This window comes from Podarcis pityusensis, assembly GCF_964106645.2.
Source record: "Podarcis pityusensis genome assembly, chromosome: 7".
NCBI lineage: Eukaryota > Metazoa > Chordata > Lepidosauria > Squamata > Lacertidae > Podarcis > Podarcis pityusensis.
The window spans coordinates 23,103,538-23,122,889 of NC_138031.1; the positions used below are offsets into that span (position 1 = coordinate 23,103,538).

General features: G+C 44.2%; 1 protein-coding gene across 4 annotated transcripts in view; it reads left to right on the top strand.

The window, feature by feature from the left end:
- Nucleotides 1-17,364, top strand: part of NCALD (neurocalcin delta) — a 62,907-nt gene extending 45,543 nt beyond the window's left edge. For all 4 annotated transcript variants that reach the window (XM_081013209.1, XM_081013208.1, XM_081013210.1 and 1 more), the window contains exons 2-4: nt 1,912-2,308; nt 7,658-7,763; nt 8,905-17,364. In XM_081013209.1, the coding sequence (XP_080869335.1) occupies nt 1,931-2,308; nt 7,658-7,763; nt 8,905-9,002 (582 nt within the window). In that variant the 5' untranslated portion in view covers nt 1,912-1,930 and the 3' untranslated portion in view covers nt 9,003-17,364. The remainder of the gene's footprint in view (nt 1-1,911; nt 2,309-7,657; nt 7,764-8,904) is intronic.
- Nucleotides 17,365-19,352: the final 1,988 nt, after the last annotated feature.

The window sequence follows — 19,352 nt, forward strand, 5'->3', positions numbered from 1 at the left end:
TATCAATGCTATACTTCTTATTGGCTGGGCTTTTAAAAAAAGAGATTTTTAAAGAATCTTGCCTAAACCAATTTATAGCTACTAATTGGTTTTGAAACCTGACCCATGAGGGATATGCAGGGAATGAAAAATACATTTCATGTTTAATCCTTAATCTTCTGCCCTAATGACATCCCATAACTTTGATTTCTACCTTAAAAGAATTATGCATAAGAAAAAAGTAATCTCATGAGCTTCTGACTGTAATATTTATAGGAGCCTGATGAAGAACATAATCTTGGTATTGGTATTTGAAATAACATTCCACATTCTACAGTGGAAATGTAATTTTTACAGCAGATTAGTATTGCTAGACCAATTGGTGCTTAGTATGATTTTGCAATAATTTATATTGCTGTCAAAAGAGCATAGGAAGAAGCTGCTTAAATTCTGAGTCAGACGACTGCTCCACCACCCAGCTCAACATTATTTACAAACTTTGCAGTGACTGGCAGTGGCCCTCCAAGATTTCCAGTGGAAATCTTCCACTTCTGCTTGGAGTCGCTGCGGATTCAACCAAGAACCTCTTGCATGCAAAGGCCATGTTCTACCACTAAATCATAGAATCGAGGGGTTGGAAGGGACCCAAGGGTCATCTAGTCCAACCCCCTGCAATACAGGGATCTCAGCATGACATTCGGCCACTTTTGAAACTCCAAAAATGGAGAACGACAGAAGACGCAGATTTGCATAAAAAGTGTGTGCTGATTTATATGTACAAATGCAAACTTGGAAATAAGTGCAGTACAGTGGTACCTCGGGTTACAGACGCTTTAGGTTACAGACTCCGCTAACCCAGAAATATTACCTCGGGTTAAGAACTTTTCTTCAGGATGAGAACAGAAATTGTGCAGCGGCGGTGGCAGCGGGAGGCCCCATTAGCTAAAGTGGTACCTCAGGTTAAGAACAGTTTCAGGTTAAGAACAGTTTCAGGTTAAGAAAGGGCCTCCAGAACAAATTACCGTATTTTTTGCACCATAACACTCACTTTTTTCCTCCTAGAAAGTAAGGGGAAATGTCTGTGAGTGTTATGGAGGGAATGCCTACGGGTGGCATGCCTACGGATTTTCCTCCTCTAAAAACTACGTGCGTGTTATGGTCGGGTGCGTGTTATAGAGCGAAAAATACGGTAAATTCTTAACCCGAGGTACCACTGTAGTTTAAACAGAAATACAACGTTCCATTGTAGTGAGGAAATCTCACCGGCTGACAACTCAGTCTGCTGTCCAGGTTCTAGCTGTTGATGGACAACTTGATAGTTGGGCTGATCCTGACTTGCCCAGGCCCTCGCTTCAAGAAATTTCATCTTCTTGTATGAAGAGAGCAGAAAGGGAGGCGGGGCACAGCTATTTGGCCAGAGAGACTGAGAGGCAGAATTTTGCGCATTGATTCAAATGACCAGTGGAGAAATCTTAGTGGCAGGCCTGAGTTTATTCAGTTTTTAAAGCTAGTATTTTATTGAAGCCTCCTATATCATTGTATTATACAGGAACTTGCAATGTGCCATATTTTGCAATCAATCAATAATTGAAGTGTAGTTCCCCTAGCAATACATAGTGCTCCTTGTAGGCACCAGGGCATCCCCAGCTGCTTCCTACTGCAACCTCTCATGCCACCACCCAAGTGGCTTTTGAAGGGAAATAGTCATCAGTGAAGGTCAGCTTGTCGTCATTTGCAGGCACAGGCCTCTTTGAGATCCTGGCTTGAGATGCTACACCAAGGGGCACCCTGAGCTGGTTCAACAAAACTGTTAATTCACAGCAGCAAATCAACCCTTTATCAGACTGTTTGAAGGCCCACAACGTTCATCACCGGCCTCCGGTTTTGTAAGCAGTTCATTAACTTGCTTTTCTCTCCACCTCCCTTCCTTAGATAAGATCCCGACTCCAACATGGGGAAACAGAACAGCAAGTTGCGCCCTGAAGTCATGCAGGATTTGCTAGAAAGCACAGATTTTACAGAACACGAAATCCAGGAATGGTACAAAGGCTTTCTGAGAGACTGTCCAAGCGGACATTTGTCCATGGAGGAGTTTAAGAAAATCTATGGGAATTTTTTCCCTTACGGGGACGCTTCTAAATTTGCCGAACACGTCTTCCGCACGTTTGATGCGAACGGCGACGGAACGATAGACTTCAGAGAATTTATCATTGCCTTGAGCGTAACATCCCGAGGGAAACTGGAGCAGAAGCTGAAATGGGCATTCAGCATGTATGACCTGGATGGAAACGGCTACATCAGCAAGGCGGAGATGTTGGAAATAGTTCAGGTAGGTGTTACTTCCAAGATGTTTGTTCTTTCCTTCAAAAAGAAAAAGAAAGAAAGAATGCCGTTTAATGAACAATGATTGAGCAATAAAGCCTTCAGTATGCTTGGTCTTCCATAGGTTTTTGTTGCTGTTTAGTCGTTTAGTCGTGTCTGACTCTTCATGACCCCATGGACCAGAGCACGCCAGGCACTTCTGTCCTCCACTGCCTCCCGCAGTTTGGTCAAACTCATGCTGGTAGCTTCGAGAACACTGTCCAACCATCTCGTCCTCTGTCGTCCCCTTCTCCTTGTGCCCTCCATCTTTCCCAATATCAGGGTCTTTTCCAGGGAGTCTTCTCTTCTCATGAGGTGGCCAAAGTATTGGAGCCTCAGCTTCACGATCTATCCTTCCAGTGAGCACTCAGGGCTGATTTCCTTAAGAATGGATAGGTTTGATCTTCTTGCAGTCCATGGGACTCTCAAGAGTGTCCTCCAGCACCATAATTCAAAAGCATCAATTCTTCGGCAATCAGCCTTCTTTATGGTCCAGCTCTCACTTCCATACATCACCGTGTCAGGAGTGCTCTGATGGTGTTTCCTGCTTGGCAGGGGGTTGGACTCGATGGCCCTTGTGGTCTCTTCCAACTCTATGATTCTATGATTCTACTGGGAAAACCATAGCTTTAACTGTATGGACCTTTGTTGGCAAGGTGATGTCTCTACTTTTTAAGATGCTGTCTAGGTTTGTCATTGCTCATCTTTAACAACTGCAGGGCTGGAGAACCCGTGGCCCGCCAGAGAGTGTTGAGCTCCCAACTCCCTTCAATCGTAGCCAGTATGGCCATTGTTTAAGGATGATGGGATCTGAAGTCCAACAGTCTGGATGACCACAGGTTTCCCCATACCTGAAAAGTAAAACACCCAGACCTGCCTAGATCTTTGGATATGCACCTCCCTGGAGTTGTACCTGTCACTGCAAATAGACTCTTGGAATAAGCTGTGTCTTACCTAACAGCTTCCTTCCTCTAGTTCAACACATCAAGCTAATAAATTGTAAGGCTCTTTGTCAGCTAGAATTCCTATCTCTGTGACCGCAGGACAGATCTCTTGTCTGCTTCATGAATAGGGATGGACAAATCTGTCCATTTTGGTTTCTTTCCACTTCTCATTTTCTCAGTCTTAAATTCAGCTCTCCCCATTTCCACATTAGTTTTCTAATTTTTAATTTGAAAGACCATGTGAAAAATTTATATGCATTGTGTGTGTGTGTGTGTGTGTGTGTGTGTGTGTGTGTTTCTCCTTCGTGTTCAATCATTGCAAGCAATTTCCTCTAATATAATTTTCACTAATAAAGGAATATTTGTGTGCAATTCAAGTAATTTCCCCTCCCCCCAATCCTTAGTTGTTGATGGAATATTAATTGCACATCTGTAGAAATGATTTTCTTGTGTTTAGAAAGTGTATATTTTTGTATTTTATCTTTATCTTTTTTTTATCATGCTCCTTTATTTTTGACTGCTTTGATGGCCTCAGGCTGTGGAGCAGCTTATCAATTTGAAAAACAAATAAAACAAAATACTCTTTATCTGATTCAGAGAAAGCCGTGTTAACCTTAGTTAGAAAAATACGTTGTCGTTCTTGTTTCCAAATGGGAGTTTAATCAGAAAAAACTATAGCAGAAATCAGCCATAAAACTCTTGGTACCCTTTCAAAGTGTGAGAGCCAATGGAAGGCTGTTTATACTGGTGTGTTCCTGGGTGTGCCTGGAACCCTGAGCTGTATGTAGAAGGGGAGGAGGAATCTACTCTGCTCAGATTCCAAAGTGGATTCACCCGATCTCATCCAGGTGCACCATGACCCAGGTTGCATCAGTGGTCCATTTTGGAATCCACAGGATGCTGAACTAGATGGGTGTTAGTCGGATCCAGCAGGGATCTTCCTAACATTCTTATGGAGCTGATTCTATCCAGTATCCTCAACCCCATTCGGAGTGAAGACTGCTGAGCAGCTCATCCGCTGTAGATAGCAAGCCTCTCCAGCTTGTTCTCATGCGCACAATGGAGTTTGTCTTGAGTTTCATTACTTTTGACTGTCTGTGCCATGCTGGGTTTAAATTTTCCCAAGGTAATGTCAGGAGCTATAGCAGCACTGGAGCAGAGCATCTGCTCCTGCCCAGCAGGTAGCACTCACCAATCTTTCACCTGCTCCACATTGCTCTAAACTCTCTGGAGCAAGTTTGCCTATTCGGGTAAGTTTGTATAGCAGTCATGGGTTGCAGGGTCACAACATGAAATATGCATATGTGTGTGTGCCAATTTAGAATAGAGTGCTATAATTTAAATAAGGTCATAAGATTATACGGTAACTATATTTGTAATGTATTTTTGTCGGTGTTTGTCCTTTGATGCTATGGCCTGTTGGCTACGCAAATAAAGTCCTTGTTGTTGTTGTAAATAGAAATGCAATACCTCTTGCCATGGTGGGGAAGACTGTACAGAAGAGCCCTTCTAATAAAGGATGCCTTCAGATAGAAAAGTGGAATGCTTGGCCATCCTGATAAGTCGCAACGGGAAGAAATAGAAATCAACATCCTCTGGATAAAATATAGTGACTGCCTTGGAATCTTTTTTTTCCTGTATCTCTGCTGCATTCTGCTTTTGAAACTGCTTTTGTGGGTCTTCAGGCCGTAATAAAGAATGTATGTGTGCAATGGGAAGAAACTTAAAACAGGTCAGGACCGCAGGATCTCAGGGACTGCCTCTCCCCATATAAACACACCTGGACTCTGTGTTCATCATCTGAGGCCCTTTTGGTGTGCCTCCTTTATTAAGTTGTGGGTGGACATAGCAGTCGACACAGAGATTTCTCCAAGTGGTTCTTTATAGTAAGCTGGAACTGAACTGAACTGAACTGAACAGTTCAGCCGGCCTGCTTTTATAGGCTTTCCCACCTAAATTAACTTATGTGGACCTGAGTGAAAACTATATACACAACACCCCTGGTGGCCAGGATGAGAACTTCAATACATAACATCATTTAAATGCATTTGTAGGAGGCGGGGTTATTTTTGTTGGTTTGTTCCTGTTTTAACTATTTATTTGTGCTTTTATCTCGTGTTTTATCTTGTGAACTGGCCTTAGATCTTTTGATGAAGGGCAGTGTATAAATCCAATAGATCGACCGACAGATAGATAGATATGTGCTCCTGAAGAGGCACGGTAGACCACATTTTACAGTAGATTCAAAGGATAGTACAGCGGACGTAAGGGGCAATCCTATGCATAAGAAGCTGGCATAAAACAAGCCATTGTAAGTTAAGCCAGTATAAAGTTACACCAGTCCCAAACACCGCTTAGTGGTGTCTCTACTGCTGCTGCTGCTTCTGCTGCTATGCCTAAGCGTGGCAGAGGGGAAACAAGCCTTTAAAATAGTGTTCTATGCCCCTTTGGGGGGAACTTACATTGGCCTTGGCTCAGCTAGCTGAGCCCCAGCTGAGCTGGGATAAGCAAGGTACACAGAGGTATTTTTGCCTGAGCCAGGGTTGGAGACTTAACACCAGCTAAGGTAGGATTCAGCCCATTGTATCAGAGATCAGTTGAATCCAAAGTTGCTCATTGTTATGTATTGAAGTTCTCACTCTGGGCCAGCAGGGGGACACTGTAGATAGTTCAGGTCCACATATGCAAATAAGGGATCGAAAGTGACGTTCAGTGATTGGATAGTTACAGAAAATGGTTACTATTGCGTTCTAGTGGAGCTCTCTATATAAGCAGGCTGGCTGAACCCTTCAGTTCAGTTCTGTTCTGGCCTGTGAATAAACAAGAGCTGTTTGAAGAATCGCTGTGTCGTCTGATATGTTCACCCACAACTTAACACTCATCCTGGTGGATCTTCCTTGTTCCTTAATGGAAAAGAACAGAATTCCTCATGGGTTGGAGAGCTCTGTGTAGTCATCAGAGCCTCTGGAACATGTAAGGGATAGCAGTTGTTCAAGCTGGTACAATTTTAACATGCTTAGGAGTCTTCATCAAAACGATTTTTAAAAATTTGATTAAAAAAACACACAAATCACATAAGGTTTTCTTTGTTTTATGGTTGCTTTTAATTAACATATTTTGTAAGCTGCCTTGAAAATATTAATTTAATGGCAGGATAGAACAAATCCTTAAATATATAAATGCTGTTCCCTCCAACAAGTAATGATAATTTTAATTGCAGAATATGCCCGTTGTTTCTGCACCTGGCTTCTGGTAATTAATGCCAATATTTCATTTGCTCATCCCACATTATTTTTCATAATTTTGGGGTGACTGAAGGAAAACTGTTGTTACAATGCCAGCTGCTGATGGAGGCAAGAGAGAAATACTTGACTATATTAACCAAGCATTAATTTATCCATTAAACTGCGAACATATTGGTCCTCTCTGTTTAAAGTATAACAGGGCTGGAAGGTGTACTGGGTCGGTAAGCAGAAGTAAAAGAGCTAGAAATCTGGGGTAGTTGTGAGCTTGGTGGGAATTAAGGATTGCAATCTTATGCATGTTTATTTGGGAGTAAGCCCCATTGAACTCAATAGGACCTGCTTCTGAGTAAACATGCATTGCATTGCATTGCACTGCACTTGTTCCCCAGTGCTGCACCAACAGTCCCTGATTAACATTGTCTTCTGTCATGTCACTTAACTTGCTGTTCTACATCTTCCAGAAAATATGAGTTAATAAGGTAGACTGGAGCAGTGACATTCTGTTGTTTGATGAAGACAATATTTTATTGAGGCAAAGCTATTTTGGATTAAATTTTGCATAAATTTCAGGCTAATTTGGAGAATCTTGCTTGAACAAAACTTCAGAGTTTCCATTCGGCTGGTTCCAAGTAGCAGCTTTCTGGACTTATTGAAATTCTCAAGAGGTCTTCAAAGGCTGATTCATTTTCATGACAACTTTTTTTTTTTTAAGCACAGCACAAACTGATGTGGAAATGTGGAGGACTGAATTTAAGATCGGAAAAATCAGGAACTGAGAGAAACTTTGTCCCACCCTTACCTGTGGGCCACCCAAGAGGAGGGACATTGCTAGGCACTTAGGCGGTTCAAGATGCTGACCCTTGACACAAACAGGCATAAAATTTGCATATGCTAATTGGTACTCATAGATGCCTTTGAGCAAATTAGATTGAGGAGAGGCCAGGGTCTCCCTCAGCAATGTAATGTGCCTTGCTGCCCTGGGAGCAAAGTAATGATGAATAAATAAATGGGAAAGGAACAGGCAATTGGGGTCCAGGGTAAAGGAATGGGGGCACGGACCCCCCACATCCTAAAGTAGTCTCTGGAATCACAACAGTGATCATCACTACCTTGTGTCCCACTTCTTAGGCAATCTACAAGATGGTTTCTTCGGTTATGAAGATGCCAGAAGACGAATCGACACCTGAGAAAAGAACAGAGAAAATCTTCCGCCAGATGGACACCAACCGGGACGGTAAATATCCTTTGTATGCTCTCTCTTTAGCTTGCTGGCCTCTGCTTGTTCTGGTCTCTCAAACACCTGTCAAACAGCTGGAGTGACTGAATAAACAGAAGGAAGTCCATGCTAATGAGGCCCCTGATATGTATGTAGCAACTGGGCTCTCAAGGATCTGTGCAGTGCTGACTGTTTACACTATTATGAGAAAGCCATAGAAGGTCAAACTATGCTTTTTTGGGTAGCTTTTGCAGGCTAGCAGTTTGGCCCATAATTTCTGGAAGCAATCACAGCTGAATAGAAGCCTGCAGGAAGCACAAGTCACAAATCAGGGCTCTGATGGCACAACAGGAGGCTGTCTTGGGAGTTATTGTGCTAGAAACCTCCTTCCTGGTCCTTCGAACCCTGGATCTGCTCCCAGGTCAGGTGCTAGGAAACCACTCTAAATGTTTTTTCCTTCTTCCTCCAATGCATCCCAAGCCGACTGTCACTCAGAGCTGAAGCACATTTTACTAAACTCTGGGAAAGTGACTGGTGCCCACATATTTATCTTACAACGCTGGTGATGTTGAGATCTGAAGTCAGAAATATATTAAAAGTCTTTGAAAAGTGCAGGTGTCCTGGGGGGGGGAGGGAGGGAGGGAGGGAGGGAGGGAGGGAGGGAGGGAAAGAAAGAAAGAAAGAAAGAAAGAAAGAAAGAAAGAAAGAAAGAAAGAAAGACAGTCAGTCCTGGTGTAAGAGTTTTTATAATGCCTTGGCTGACTCAAAATATTATTTTTCTCCTATATTGTAGATAATTCCTAATGCAGCAGATCAGTTTCAGAAAGGCTTTTGGAACTGAGTTAAAGGTGATAGTGCTCATTGGTTAGTGGTGGGATAAATCTTTGCGTTCAACAACAGGCTCACAAGCCACTATTAGGTTTGCTGAGTTGCAGCCTGTGAGAATTGCCCAATCAGAACTGTTTCAACAAAAAAGAAACAGTGCGTTTTGTGAACGAGAAGCTTTCGTATGCATGGGAGTCATCCCTGGTGCATTTACCTATGGCAGCGTCTTCAGTCTTTTCCGAAACATGCAGGAATGAATGTTGTGTGTGAAGCGGCTCTTAAGATGCTTTGTCCACTATAGAATTCCAAAACAGCATCTCTGTTTATTTTCTAGGAAAACTTTCTCTGGAAGAGTTTATTCGAGGAGCCAAGAGTGACCCATCCATCGTCCGTCTCCTTCAGTGTGACCCCAGCAGCGCTGGGCAGTTCTAAAACAGTTGCTTGGATTATTTCATGTCTCTGGGTTTTTTTTTGTTTCTTTTCTCTCTCTCTCTCTCTCTTTTTGCCAAAACAACATTCATGGTGGCATTGCCTCTGTCCGGCCAACTATGCCTTCTTTTGTGGCACCTTTCGCTTTCGTTGTGGCAGATCAGGTAGAAGTTGTGCTAGGAAAACACTCTCCCAAATGCATCCTGGGATACAGAGAGAGCTGCCCGCACAACTATGTCAGTTTTCAAATGGTTGTCACAATCTGCGCGGCTTGGTCCTCAATCAGTTTGCCTGGGAGCAAATCCCACTGGTTTTGAACAGGACTTCCTTCCAAGCATGCTTAGGATTGAAGCCTTAAGTTTTGATTTGTCCGTCAATTCCAAGCTAAAAAAAGAAATGTGGAAGGGACGAGAGCCCTTTGCCAGAGGTATGTAGGGGTCTGAGGCATACATGGAATAGTGTGCAAGAAACGTCTACCGTGTTCCCTTCAGTGCTGGGGAATGCTGAAGAACATTCTCTGGCATTGCAGCAAATGAGGAAGCCTCTTTCAGATCTCCATGTGTGCACCAGTGATGCTAGTAGCAGGGTTTGGATCACAGTCAGACCAAGTAATTTAACATTCCTGGCGGCATTCAGCTACATTTTAATCAGAATGGACCCACTGAGATTCATAGAATTGTAGAGTTGGAAGAGACCCCTAGGGTCATCCAGTCCAACCCCTTGCAACGCAGGAATGACAACTAAAGCATCCCTCACAGATGTCCACGCCAACATCAAAAAGCTCTTGCCGTCTGAAAGGTCTTCCTAATGTTTAGTCAGAATCTCCTTTCTTGTCATTTGAATTGATTGGTTCGGGTCTTGCCCCCTGGAGCAGGAGAAAACAAGCTTCCAACTTCCATGTGATCCCATTCAGATATTTGAAGATAGCTATCGTATCGCCTCCTTTTCTCCAGGCTTAAACATTCTTCACAAGGCTTGGTTTCCATACCCTTGATCATCTTGGTCACCTAAAGTGACTAATGTTCATTCCTTTCAATGGGTCTACCCCGAGTAAAGCGTAGTTGAATGCCACCGTCTGTCTCCATGTTATGCTAGAGGTGGGCTGCTGCAACAAACCTCTGTAAGGTCCCTGCTTATCTCTAATAAAATTACCTGTGGTCACTGCTTAGAGGTAAGCATGAAGGTTTCTAGAGTTAAACACAGCCCTTAGTTCCTAGTACAGCAGCCAAATGAGTTCTGTGCACAAATCCTAAGTAATGTGTGCCTGGCAGGTGTGAAATTTGCTGTTCTAATCATTCAGCCTCAATAAACACAGTCGGGGGACCATTTGATATATTGGGTGTAGATTTAACCCATGGACAATTCCTTTTAGCGGCCAAGGTGCGAGTTAGAGGAGAAGGCAGGGGGAGGAAGCAATAGGCACCAGTGCTAACATGGCACACACAAAGGACAGCGCACCTTGCCTATCGGTAATGCCTTCACAGCGCTGGGAAGCTCTGAATGCTTCTGTAAGATGAAGGTGCGGTGGGTGGGGGAGAGAGAAGAAAGGTTGTTCAGCTGCCTTCTCTGGGTGATGCGACTGCATTTCTTCTTAAAAGGAGGACATGCATTTGGAGAGAGGGCAGAAGAAAATGCCACACAGCAGTTGTGATGCTCGTTGATGGTTACCATTTGGGATCAGGGAAGGCAACTTGTGTATGTGGGAAACTTGAGTTGAGGAAATCCAACCCTCGGGGGAAAGTGAATGTTTTGGTGGGCTGATGATAAAGAAGAAGCACCTACAACTCAAAGGCCACTTGCAGTGAAGAGAGCAACAAGGAAATGGCAGGATTTGGTGGTTAGAAGACAGAGAAATATTTGAGAAGGTGTTCTTTTTCTCTTAGACAGAAGAAAGTTGATGAGAGTCGGGTGGATCTATGGTATGCCAGCAAACGTGTGTTTCCTAAACACGTGCCTGCCAACTTTTGGGAAGGCAGGATGCAGTTTTCAGAGGGAGAATAGCTTAACTCTCCTTGCACTTGCCAATTCTCCCCTACAAACGCCCCTCCAAGGTCGTAGAAATCATAGCGTCAGGAGGCACCTTGGCAGTCATATTGTCCAACTCTCTGCTTCTGCAAAGCAGAATGCAGCTCATTATCTCGGCTAGATGTTCACCCAGCCTCTGCATCAATACCTCTACCAAAGAAGAGCTTGTTGCCTACTGAGGCAGGATGTTCCTCTGTTCCATTTCCCCCTGCCTTCTTCTGGTCTTGGAACCAGATTGGCAGAAGAACAGTAGGATCAACAGAGGGCGGCATTTGCAGAGGAGAATCAGCAGGGTTAAACTCTCCCCCCCCCCCCGCACACCACTTCCCTCCTGCAACTGCCCCGTCCCTGCATCAGAGATAAACTCAGTATTGGGAACCTGGTATTTGATTTGTAACGTGGTTCTGTCCTGAAGAAGCAACAGGAAAACCCCCCACAAAATTGCATGTGGAAGAAAAGCAGTCACTTCAGCACGAGCACTCAAAATCACAGCACAATTTGAGCAGCTGACACAGAGGGAAGCATGTTGATTTGGGTGCGGTTTGGTTTCACCATTGCAGAGGGGAGAAAACTCACCAACCAGGTGTCTCTTTCTCCCTGGGTGTCCACATTGTAAAGTGGTCTTGTGAAATGGCTAGGTTTGTTTTGGTTTCTGGTTTTCACGTGATCTCGCCATGTGGTTGCACTTTCACAACACCATCTGAATCACACCTCAGAAGTGGCTCAAAACTTATCTATATCCTGGGTTGGTTGGTTTTTTTAGGCGGGGCACACCTGGGACCATGGGAAACGCTAGCATCCCATACTGTTCAGATATTAAATTGTAGGATTCATGCATCAGTACACCACCATGGTCTGTACTGAAACATGGAAATGGTACCATTTGTGATATATTTATATATACTTAAATATATATTAAAATATTTTTTTAAAATATAAAAAACTATAGGAGAAAGATGTTGGATTTTTATCTCTCTTTTTTTGGCTTTCTTTTGCCTGAAGGCAATTGATTATTTTGTTTTTCCTCTTCTTCTTCTTTAGACCTCAGATAGTTAGATGGGGAAAAGCAGAATCAAAAGAATAAGCACAATTTAAGCTCACAAACAAGAATATGGAAACCCCCCAGTTGTTCTGGAAAAGGGTTGGAGGAACCTGTGCCCCCCCCCCCCATTTTTTGGTTAGATTCCAACTCCTGTTCATCCCAGCCAGCATGGCCAATGGTCAGGGATGAGGGGAGTTGCCACTCATTAGCATCTATATTCTACCAGAATGAAGGTTGGCAGAAGGTAGATCAGGAACTGTCGGTTGATCTTGGGGTGATTTGCAGGAGATTGGCAAGTGTTTCTTCCCTCCCAACGGTTTGTTTAACAATAGCAAAGGCTAGCATGACCCTCTCCTGCAGCCCCACCTGAAATTAGGCTGTTTTGATGAATGAAGCTTGAAGAGAAGGCACCTGTGAATCTCTCTGTGAGTGAAAGGGCTGTGAGATCAGTCCCTGGCCCTTAACCCAAAGCATACAGAAGCCTAGCCAACTCTCCATTTTGTGCCAGCGGATAGACCTCCCAAGTTCCAGTAAAAATGAAATAGATCCATCAAGCCTCAAGCCCGGAGCCATCTGGCCAGCTGTTCTGATGCAGGGTAAGGGAATAGAGCTGCTTGTTTATGGGAACATCCACAGGGCTCTACGGGTGCTGCATGGGAGTGCTTGCATCTGCAGGGGCTGCATCTTTTGCTCTGGCACCTAGAGGGAAGAATGCCAGGGTGGGTTGCATCTCCAGATGTGATGGGGGAGCTAGCAGAGTGCTGTCTGCAGGCTGATGGGGGTCTCCTTTGAGAACTGTATGCACAATGGGGGTGTAAGCTGGCAATGGCTCCTCTCCCTTCAGACTCTTGCAGTTGCTTAACTAGGAAAACCAGAACTCCAAACTCTGCACCACTTGGGTCACAGGGGTGCCATTTCACGTCACAGTGGAGGAGAGATTCCCAGCAGAAACGAGAGCAGTGAGTTTTAGGAACATTTGTTGCGGCCACAGGGTACCTTGTAAGAGAACCGCGGCTATGTTATTAACAAAAGCAAAGCGGGCATTGCCTACCTTCTTAAGTGAGGGATTCTTTTTTTGCTTCTGACCTGCAAACCTAATCCATGGGTCCATTTCATTGGTGTGATAACAAAGGCCAGTGAACTGGTCCGATAGAGGTGCTCCTGAGGAATAGTCCAATGGGATCTAAAACAGGGCATTTGCCTTGTATTTCCCCCCTCCCCACATGCAAATCTGGCAGACTTTTGAGATAGTTTGTCACTTAATGAGGCTATATATCTATAGAAGTAGCCTTGTGCACTGAGAGGAGGAGGAGGAGGGGCTTCCTGGGATTTGTCAAAAGTGACCTTGTGGAGACAGAGCGCAGCTGAGCCTTAATGCAAAGCAAGGTTAGTTCTGCTGCTGCTAACATTACATGGTCTAACTTGGAGTATGAGCAGGAGTATAAGCAGCAACTATTGTTGACTAGATGTTTAGTGAGACTGGTAGTGATCCTTTGTACCATGTGGGTAGCAGAACATATATTCACTCCCAAAGCAACCAAATCCCCCAAAGAGATGTCCCAGTGCAATGTGTTCTTCTTTACCATCCAAGCTGCCTACTGGCTGTTTATCAGAGCCAAAACAAGGCTTCTCCCGACGATTCCTGTCTAGAAATAACTAACAAGGTGATAGTCAAGTCATACTAAACAAAGGCAACTGCTGTGCCCCTAACCTGAGGGGCCATGTCAAAATTACTCAACGGTATAGCTAGGGGACGTTCCCCAAATACCTATCACAGATACATCCGCATGATACAACCCTCTGCCTTGCTGGTTCCAAATTATTCTTTTGCCAGCAGCTTGTGGCCATGTGACTCCAGAATAGGGTTGCCACCTGTCCTGTATAATACAGGATCATCCTGTATTTGTGTAAAATGCTATGTCCTATGTTGATTCAATACAAGACACAATTTGCCCTGTATTTCCTCTATTTCTGTTCTGTTGTGCTCTTTTGCTTTCACTCCTTTGGCCAAGTTAGGGATCTCCCCGCCCCCTCTCTCCCTCTCCCTCTTTCTTGGCCACATTAGGGTTCTTCTCCACATGCGCCCCCCCCCCCCCACTGCAGGGAAGGCATGGATCCAAGTGGTTTTTCTTTGGTCCCGCCATTTTCCCTGGGAAAACCCGCTGTTTCCCCCCGAATCGAAACAAAGGTAAATTGGGTTTTCGACAAATTGACAATTCTTCTGATTCATCAGTAAATGGCGGGTTTACCAGGGGAAAGCAGTGAAACAAAAAAGCAAAACTGCTCAGACCCCATCCACTGCCCTGTGCCTAGAAATTGTGGCACGAACCGAAGTCTGAATGAGCCCTCAGACATGTCATGAAGCACATGTCATTGCTTCCAGTAGCTAAGTGGCTTGTAAAGTCATTTTTAGTGGCCACACACAAATTGACACTGGTATAATTCTAAAGGAATAGTTTGCATGGAGCAATAAGCAAGGCATTAGCGTATATATGTATAGATATCATTGCAGTTACTTTTTTTTGTAGCTGTTGCTGTAGTCGCTGGGAAATTCTGTTTGAAATTCCCACTGCCTCGCATAGCTTGCATGCAGCAATGGTAACCTATTAGGCAACCGTTACTTGGATGGTACCACAGGGTTTGACTTGAGCATAGATAGCCATTCTTCATTTCATATAACGTAGGGCCAGAAACACACCCTTCATTATTTTTACGTCTTGAAAACCTGTACGACTGTTGTGAAATAGTAAGAGTTTGGCCCATCCTGTTTGATAAAAACTTGAGAGATGTTCCTGACTGCAAAGGCCTGAGTTTGGGCATATTGCTTAGTATACGGAGAGTGATCGCCTCTGAACCTTCCGCCAGTGTCTTCCCATGTGTTTTGTCAATTCCACCAGTGGCAGTTGATTGATCCCACCATACACATGTTTGGACTGGGGTTACAAAACCGAGAGTCTCTCTTGTTAATTTCATAGTTCCAAATTAGACTAAAAGCCCATCTTGAAGTTGCATCCAACCTCCTAGCTCGGAAGCCACCTTGCAAACGGTGTTTGTCACATGGCAAGTTCTTCTGCCGCCTGTTGGAAAACAGGATTTTGACACACATAGTAATTCAACTAGATGAGGCGGCTGCTACAGCAGAGCTACAAAATTTGTGAAGGAGGTTTCTGATGGAGAGCCTATGGTCGTCGTCATCCCCCCCCCGCCCCAGAATGCCACATATCCTCCTGCTATCATTCATCAGCAGGAACAGGGCAGTGCTGCTTCCCAGGCTTCCCAATGCAGAGGTCGCTGCTGCTAACTATAAGGGGTGAGGCGGCAGAGCCGATCTGTCACTCCTGAGGCTGCCCCTTGCCCCTCTCCCTCTTGGTTGCCAGCAGCGACTTCTGCATTGGGAAGCCAAGTAAGTAACTTGTTTGAAAATGTGCTGCGAGCGCCATCACAAAATGGCCGCTGTGGTGTGTGGCATAACACAAAATGGCTGCCACATCTAAAAGAGCGGGGAGGGGAGAGGAACACAAAATGGTGTGGGCATGTTTCTCCTCAATGAGAAAAAGCATTTACACCAGCTACCTACCTCCATGCTTGCTCACAGAGAGGAAGTTTTTTGCTCTGTTCTGAAGGAAGGGTGGGAATGAAATGTCATGTTGAAGGAAGCATATTCAGTGTGGGAGAAACCAAACCAGGGCAAAGAGGAATTGAGCAGGAAGAGCAAATAGTCTGCCACGCATTGTGGATTTTTGAGGGGATAATTACTGAGGTCCTTCACAGCTGGCATAGGAGGTAATTGTGGGCACACTGGCACCAGGTTGGTAACCGTCGAATTGATCCAATTGCCTGTTGCGTTTGGAGCACACACTCTTTTCCAAAGGTGGCAAAATTAGCTCTCAAAGTCTAAATTACTTCCATCCTATTGTAATTCCCATAAATGCTTTAGGGTAGGATCTAGCCACATCTTCACTGATGGAATTTCCAAAACATGAAGCATAACCCTGTCACGAAGTGTTTTAAAGCCCCATCATCGCTGGAGCATGGGGAAAGGGCTCTGTTTGTACGGAGGCTTAAGACTTGACCTGAGGGGAGATTCAGTTCGGTTCTCATTTAAACACAGGCCTATGTAATTTGCACTTCCTGAAACGCACAAACTGATACACAGCCGTCCTTCAAGATTTGCACTCCTTTGAATTTTGCAATGCAGTTCCCCAGCCAAATACAAAAGATGTATATATTAGGGGAAAGTGTGCATTAAAATGCATATATTAGTGAAAATGACATAGAGGAATGTGTATATTTGACTAAACTGCATACAGAAATGTGTGTATTAGGAGAAATTCGCATTAAAATGCTGGAAAATATTTCATGAGGACTCATTTGGGGGGTGGGAATTGTGAAATGTGGAAATGTGAAGAGCTGCACTTGAGACTGGGAAAATGAGAAACACTCTTAGTTTCTCTAAAATTAACAGATTTGTCTGTCCATCATCAAGAATCATACAATTATTAGTTTCAACCCTAGGCCATCAGTGCAGACTTGGAAGATACAAAGTAAAGCTAATAGACCTTTAGTTGAAATCACAAAAGGCCGTGGCCACAAGGCGTAGCTTCTAAAAGGCAAGCAGATGTCTTCTCAAAATGTTGCTTTTCATTAAGCAGCTCACCCATTTTGGCTCAGAGCCTTGTTGCCCACTTTAGGGACACGGCATGTGGTTCCTTCTCTGCTATGTTAAAACCAGAATAGAGTCAATTTTGATATTCATATGTGAAAACAGGCCAAAGACAAATGCCAGAAACAGCTGCACAGAACAGAAATAGGTGGAGTTGGTTTTTTACACACATTTTGCAGCCCAAGCCTATACATAATTACAGTGGTACTTCGGTTTTCGAACGTAATCCATTCTGGAAGACTGTTCGAGTTCCGAAACGTTTGAAAACCAAAAACTCAATATGGAAGCCTCAACATGGAAAACTCAATATGGAAGCTGCGTTTTATGTTCGACTTCTGAGGTACGGTCGAAAACCGAAACATTTATTTCTGGGCTTACAGTGTTCGAGTTCCAAAATGTTCCTCAACGGATGGAGACAGAACCTGCTTGTCACATGGCCAGATGTGGCCCCCCAAAAATAGTTGATTTAAAGTCATTGCTGTTTCTAGATGGAGGTTTATAGTGGGATCAGGACTCCTTTCTACGGGGGGCGGGGACTGTGGTCAATGGCAACAATTTGCAATAGCCCAATGATCAGTTTGCAAATTAAGTCCCCATATGGAAGCACCCTGCAAGTCATGCCTTCCTTGTAGCAATGAATGACACTTCTCCTTCCTGTTGCATGCCCCCCACAGCTACTTTTGAGGTGGGTGACCCTCTGGAATGCCATGGGATGTGGCATGGGGGGCGGGACTATAGCAGGAAGGGAAAATTGGATGCATACTGCTTGCATAAAAAGTGGTTTCTGCTAACATCGTGGGATCCAAACCAATCTCTTTTGCGTCTCCCCTAGTTCTCATGTGAAAATCCACAAACTATATGAAGATCCCAATTCCTGCTTTTTTAAGAGTTCATGACCCCAGTACAGAAAGGCACATATACACCTTGCTAGATGAGGAAGTCTGTGTGTAATGGTGCAGCACTCACCTGCCTTGGTTCAACCCATCACCCAATGTAGCAGTAGCACCTATCAGCACTTCCAGAGGGGAAGCATCAGACTGCATTTGGTTCCATCTCTTGTCACACTGGTAGAAGAGCTGGAGAAAGCATTTTAGCAGCTACTGGGTTGTTTCCAAGACCAACAATGAGCCCTGTCTAACTTGAAAGCTTGCATACTCACTCTGACCTTGTTCCAATAAAAGAGATAGCTGCTGAGAATCCAGTGGGAATAAATTGCGGGTACCTACTGACTTTCCCATTGTGCCTCCTTGTTTCTTATGCAGCCTAAAGGCAAGCCATCAGATGAACATTTTGGAGCGCAGGCGGCTGTATTACAGACACCTACGCCTTGTGCAGACCCATGGTTAATTGACTAATAAATCATCCTAGCTGATGTGCCATCAGAGACACAGTTGGCTTTTGATCCATAGCTGTTTCAGATAAATTGGCTGTGGTGGTGACAAAGGCTGAGGAGATGTAATGGTATTTCCCCTTCCTTCCTTCCTTCCTTCCTTCCTTCCTTCCTTCCTTCCTTCTGTGCCAGTCCAGTGAGAACAAGCACTTTCAGGTGAAGTCTTTAGCAGTTTTGACACATGCATGCGCACACAGGCACGCTACGAAGGGATTTAGCATTCTTTAAAACAATTATTAAATCTATAACGCTGGTGGTGAATAGACTTCCAGTTGTCTCTGTAGCATTTTATTAAAGCCTTTTGGAATTGCTGGTGCCGAGCCAGGTAGTAGGGATGTCGTTTTTATTGTGGGGCCATACACTTCCTTCATTCTCACGTTTTATGAACACAAACCACAAAATCACAGCTGCACCAGGTAGACTTGGGAACAAACTCAGGATATAAGTCAGGCTGCTTCACAGGTTACCAGATTTCCATTTCAGTGAAGACAGAAACATGCACTTAGACCCACGCTGGCCTCAACCCAGAGACACCTGATTGGGATTAAGTTTCACTGAAGGGAGCAAATTAGTCGTGACTTGGATCACCTGATCTGGATCGGGGCACAAGGGCAATGCAAATGGGGGACTGCATCTCACGCCTGAGATTTGAATGTGCATCTGCCATGCCTCAATTTGCATGTTGCAAATTAGCCATGCATCCATTTGATCATCAATATACCCCAGCTGCATAGCATGGTTCCAGATCTAGCAAGGCCTGGAAAACCACCTGTGGACATTGCTTCTGTTGGTGTGTCTCCCTTCTTGGGTCAGGTTGAAGTATATGTCGTTTTTAAATGTTCAGCATGATGGGTTAAAGCCAACCTGTAGAACAAGCACGGTATAGTCAGTCAAAGAATAGAGCAGATTTGGTGAATGGTAGTAAATTCTGTGTTCCCAAGCATGGCCACTGTTTTATGCGTCCTTTTCTAGAGTTCTGTGTGTGGAAGGAACGAACTTTTTTTTCTTATATACTGACAAATGCACTTGTATTTATTGTTCAGAGAATGACTTTGATCTGTACCCGTTATAGTTTCCTATCAGTTGAGACTCCCCAACCCCTCCCTCCCTATACATATAATATGCAGATTCTGTGCCAGTCTTACCAGTATCGGTTGCATTTTTAAGACAGTACTTCTGTGTGATCCTACTGTGTGTCGGTAGCGGCAACTTTGTTGTAAAATGTAAGCGGGG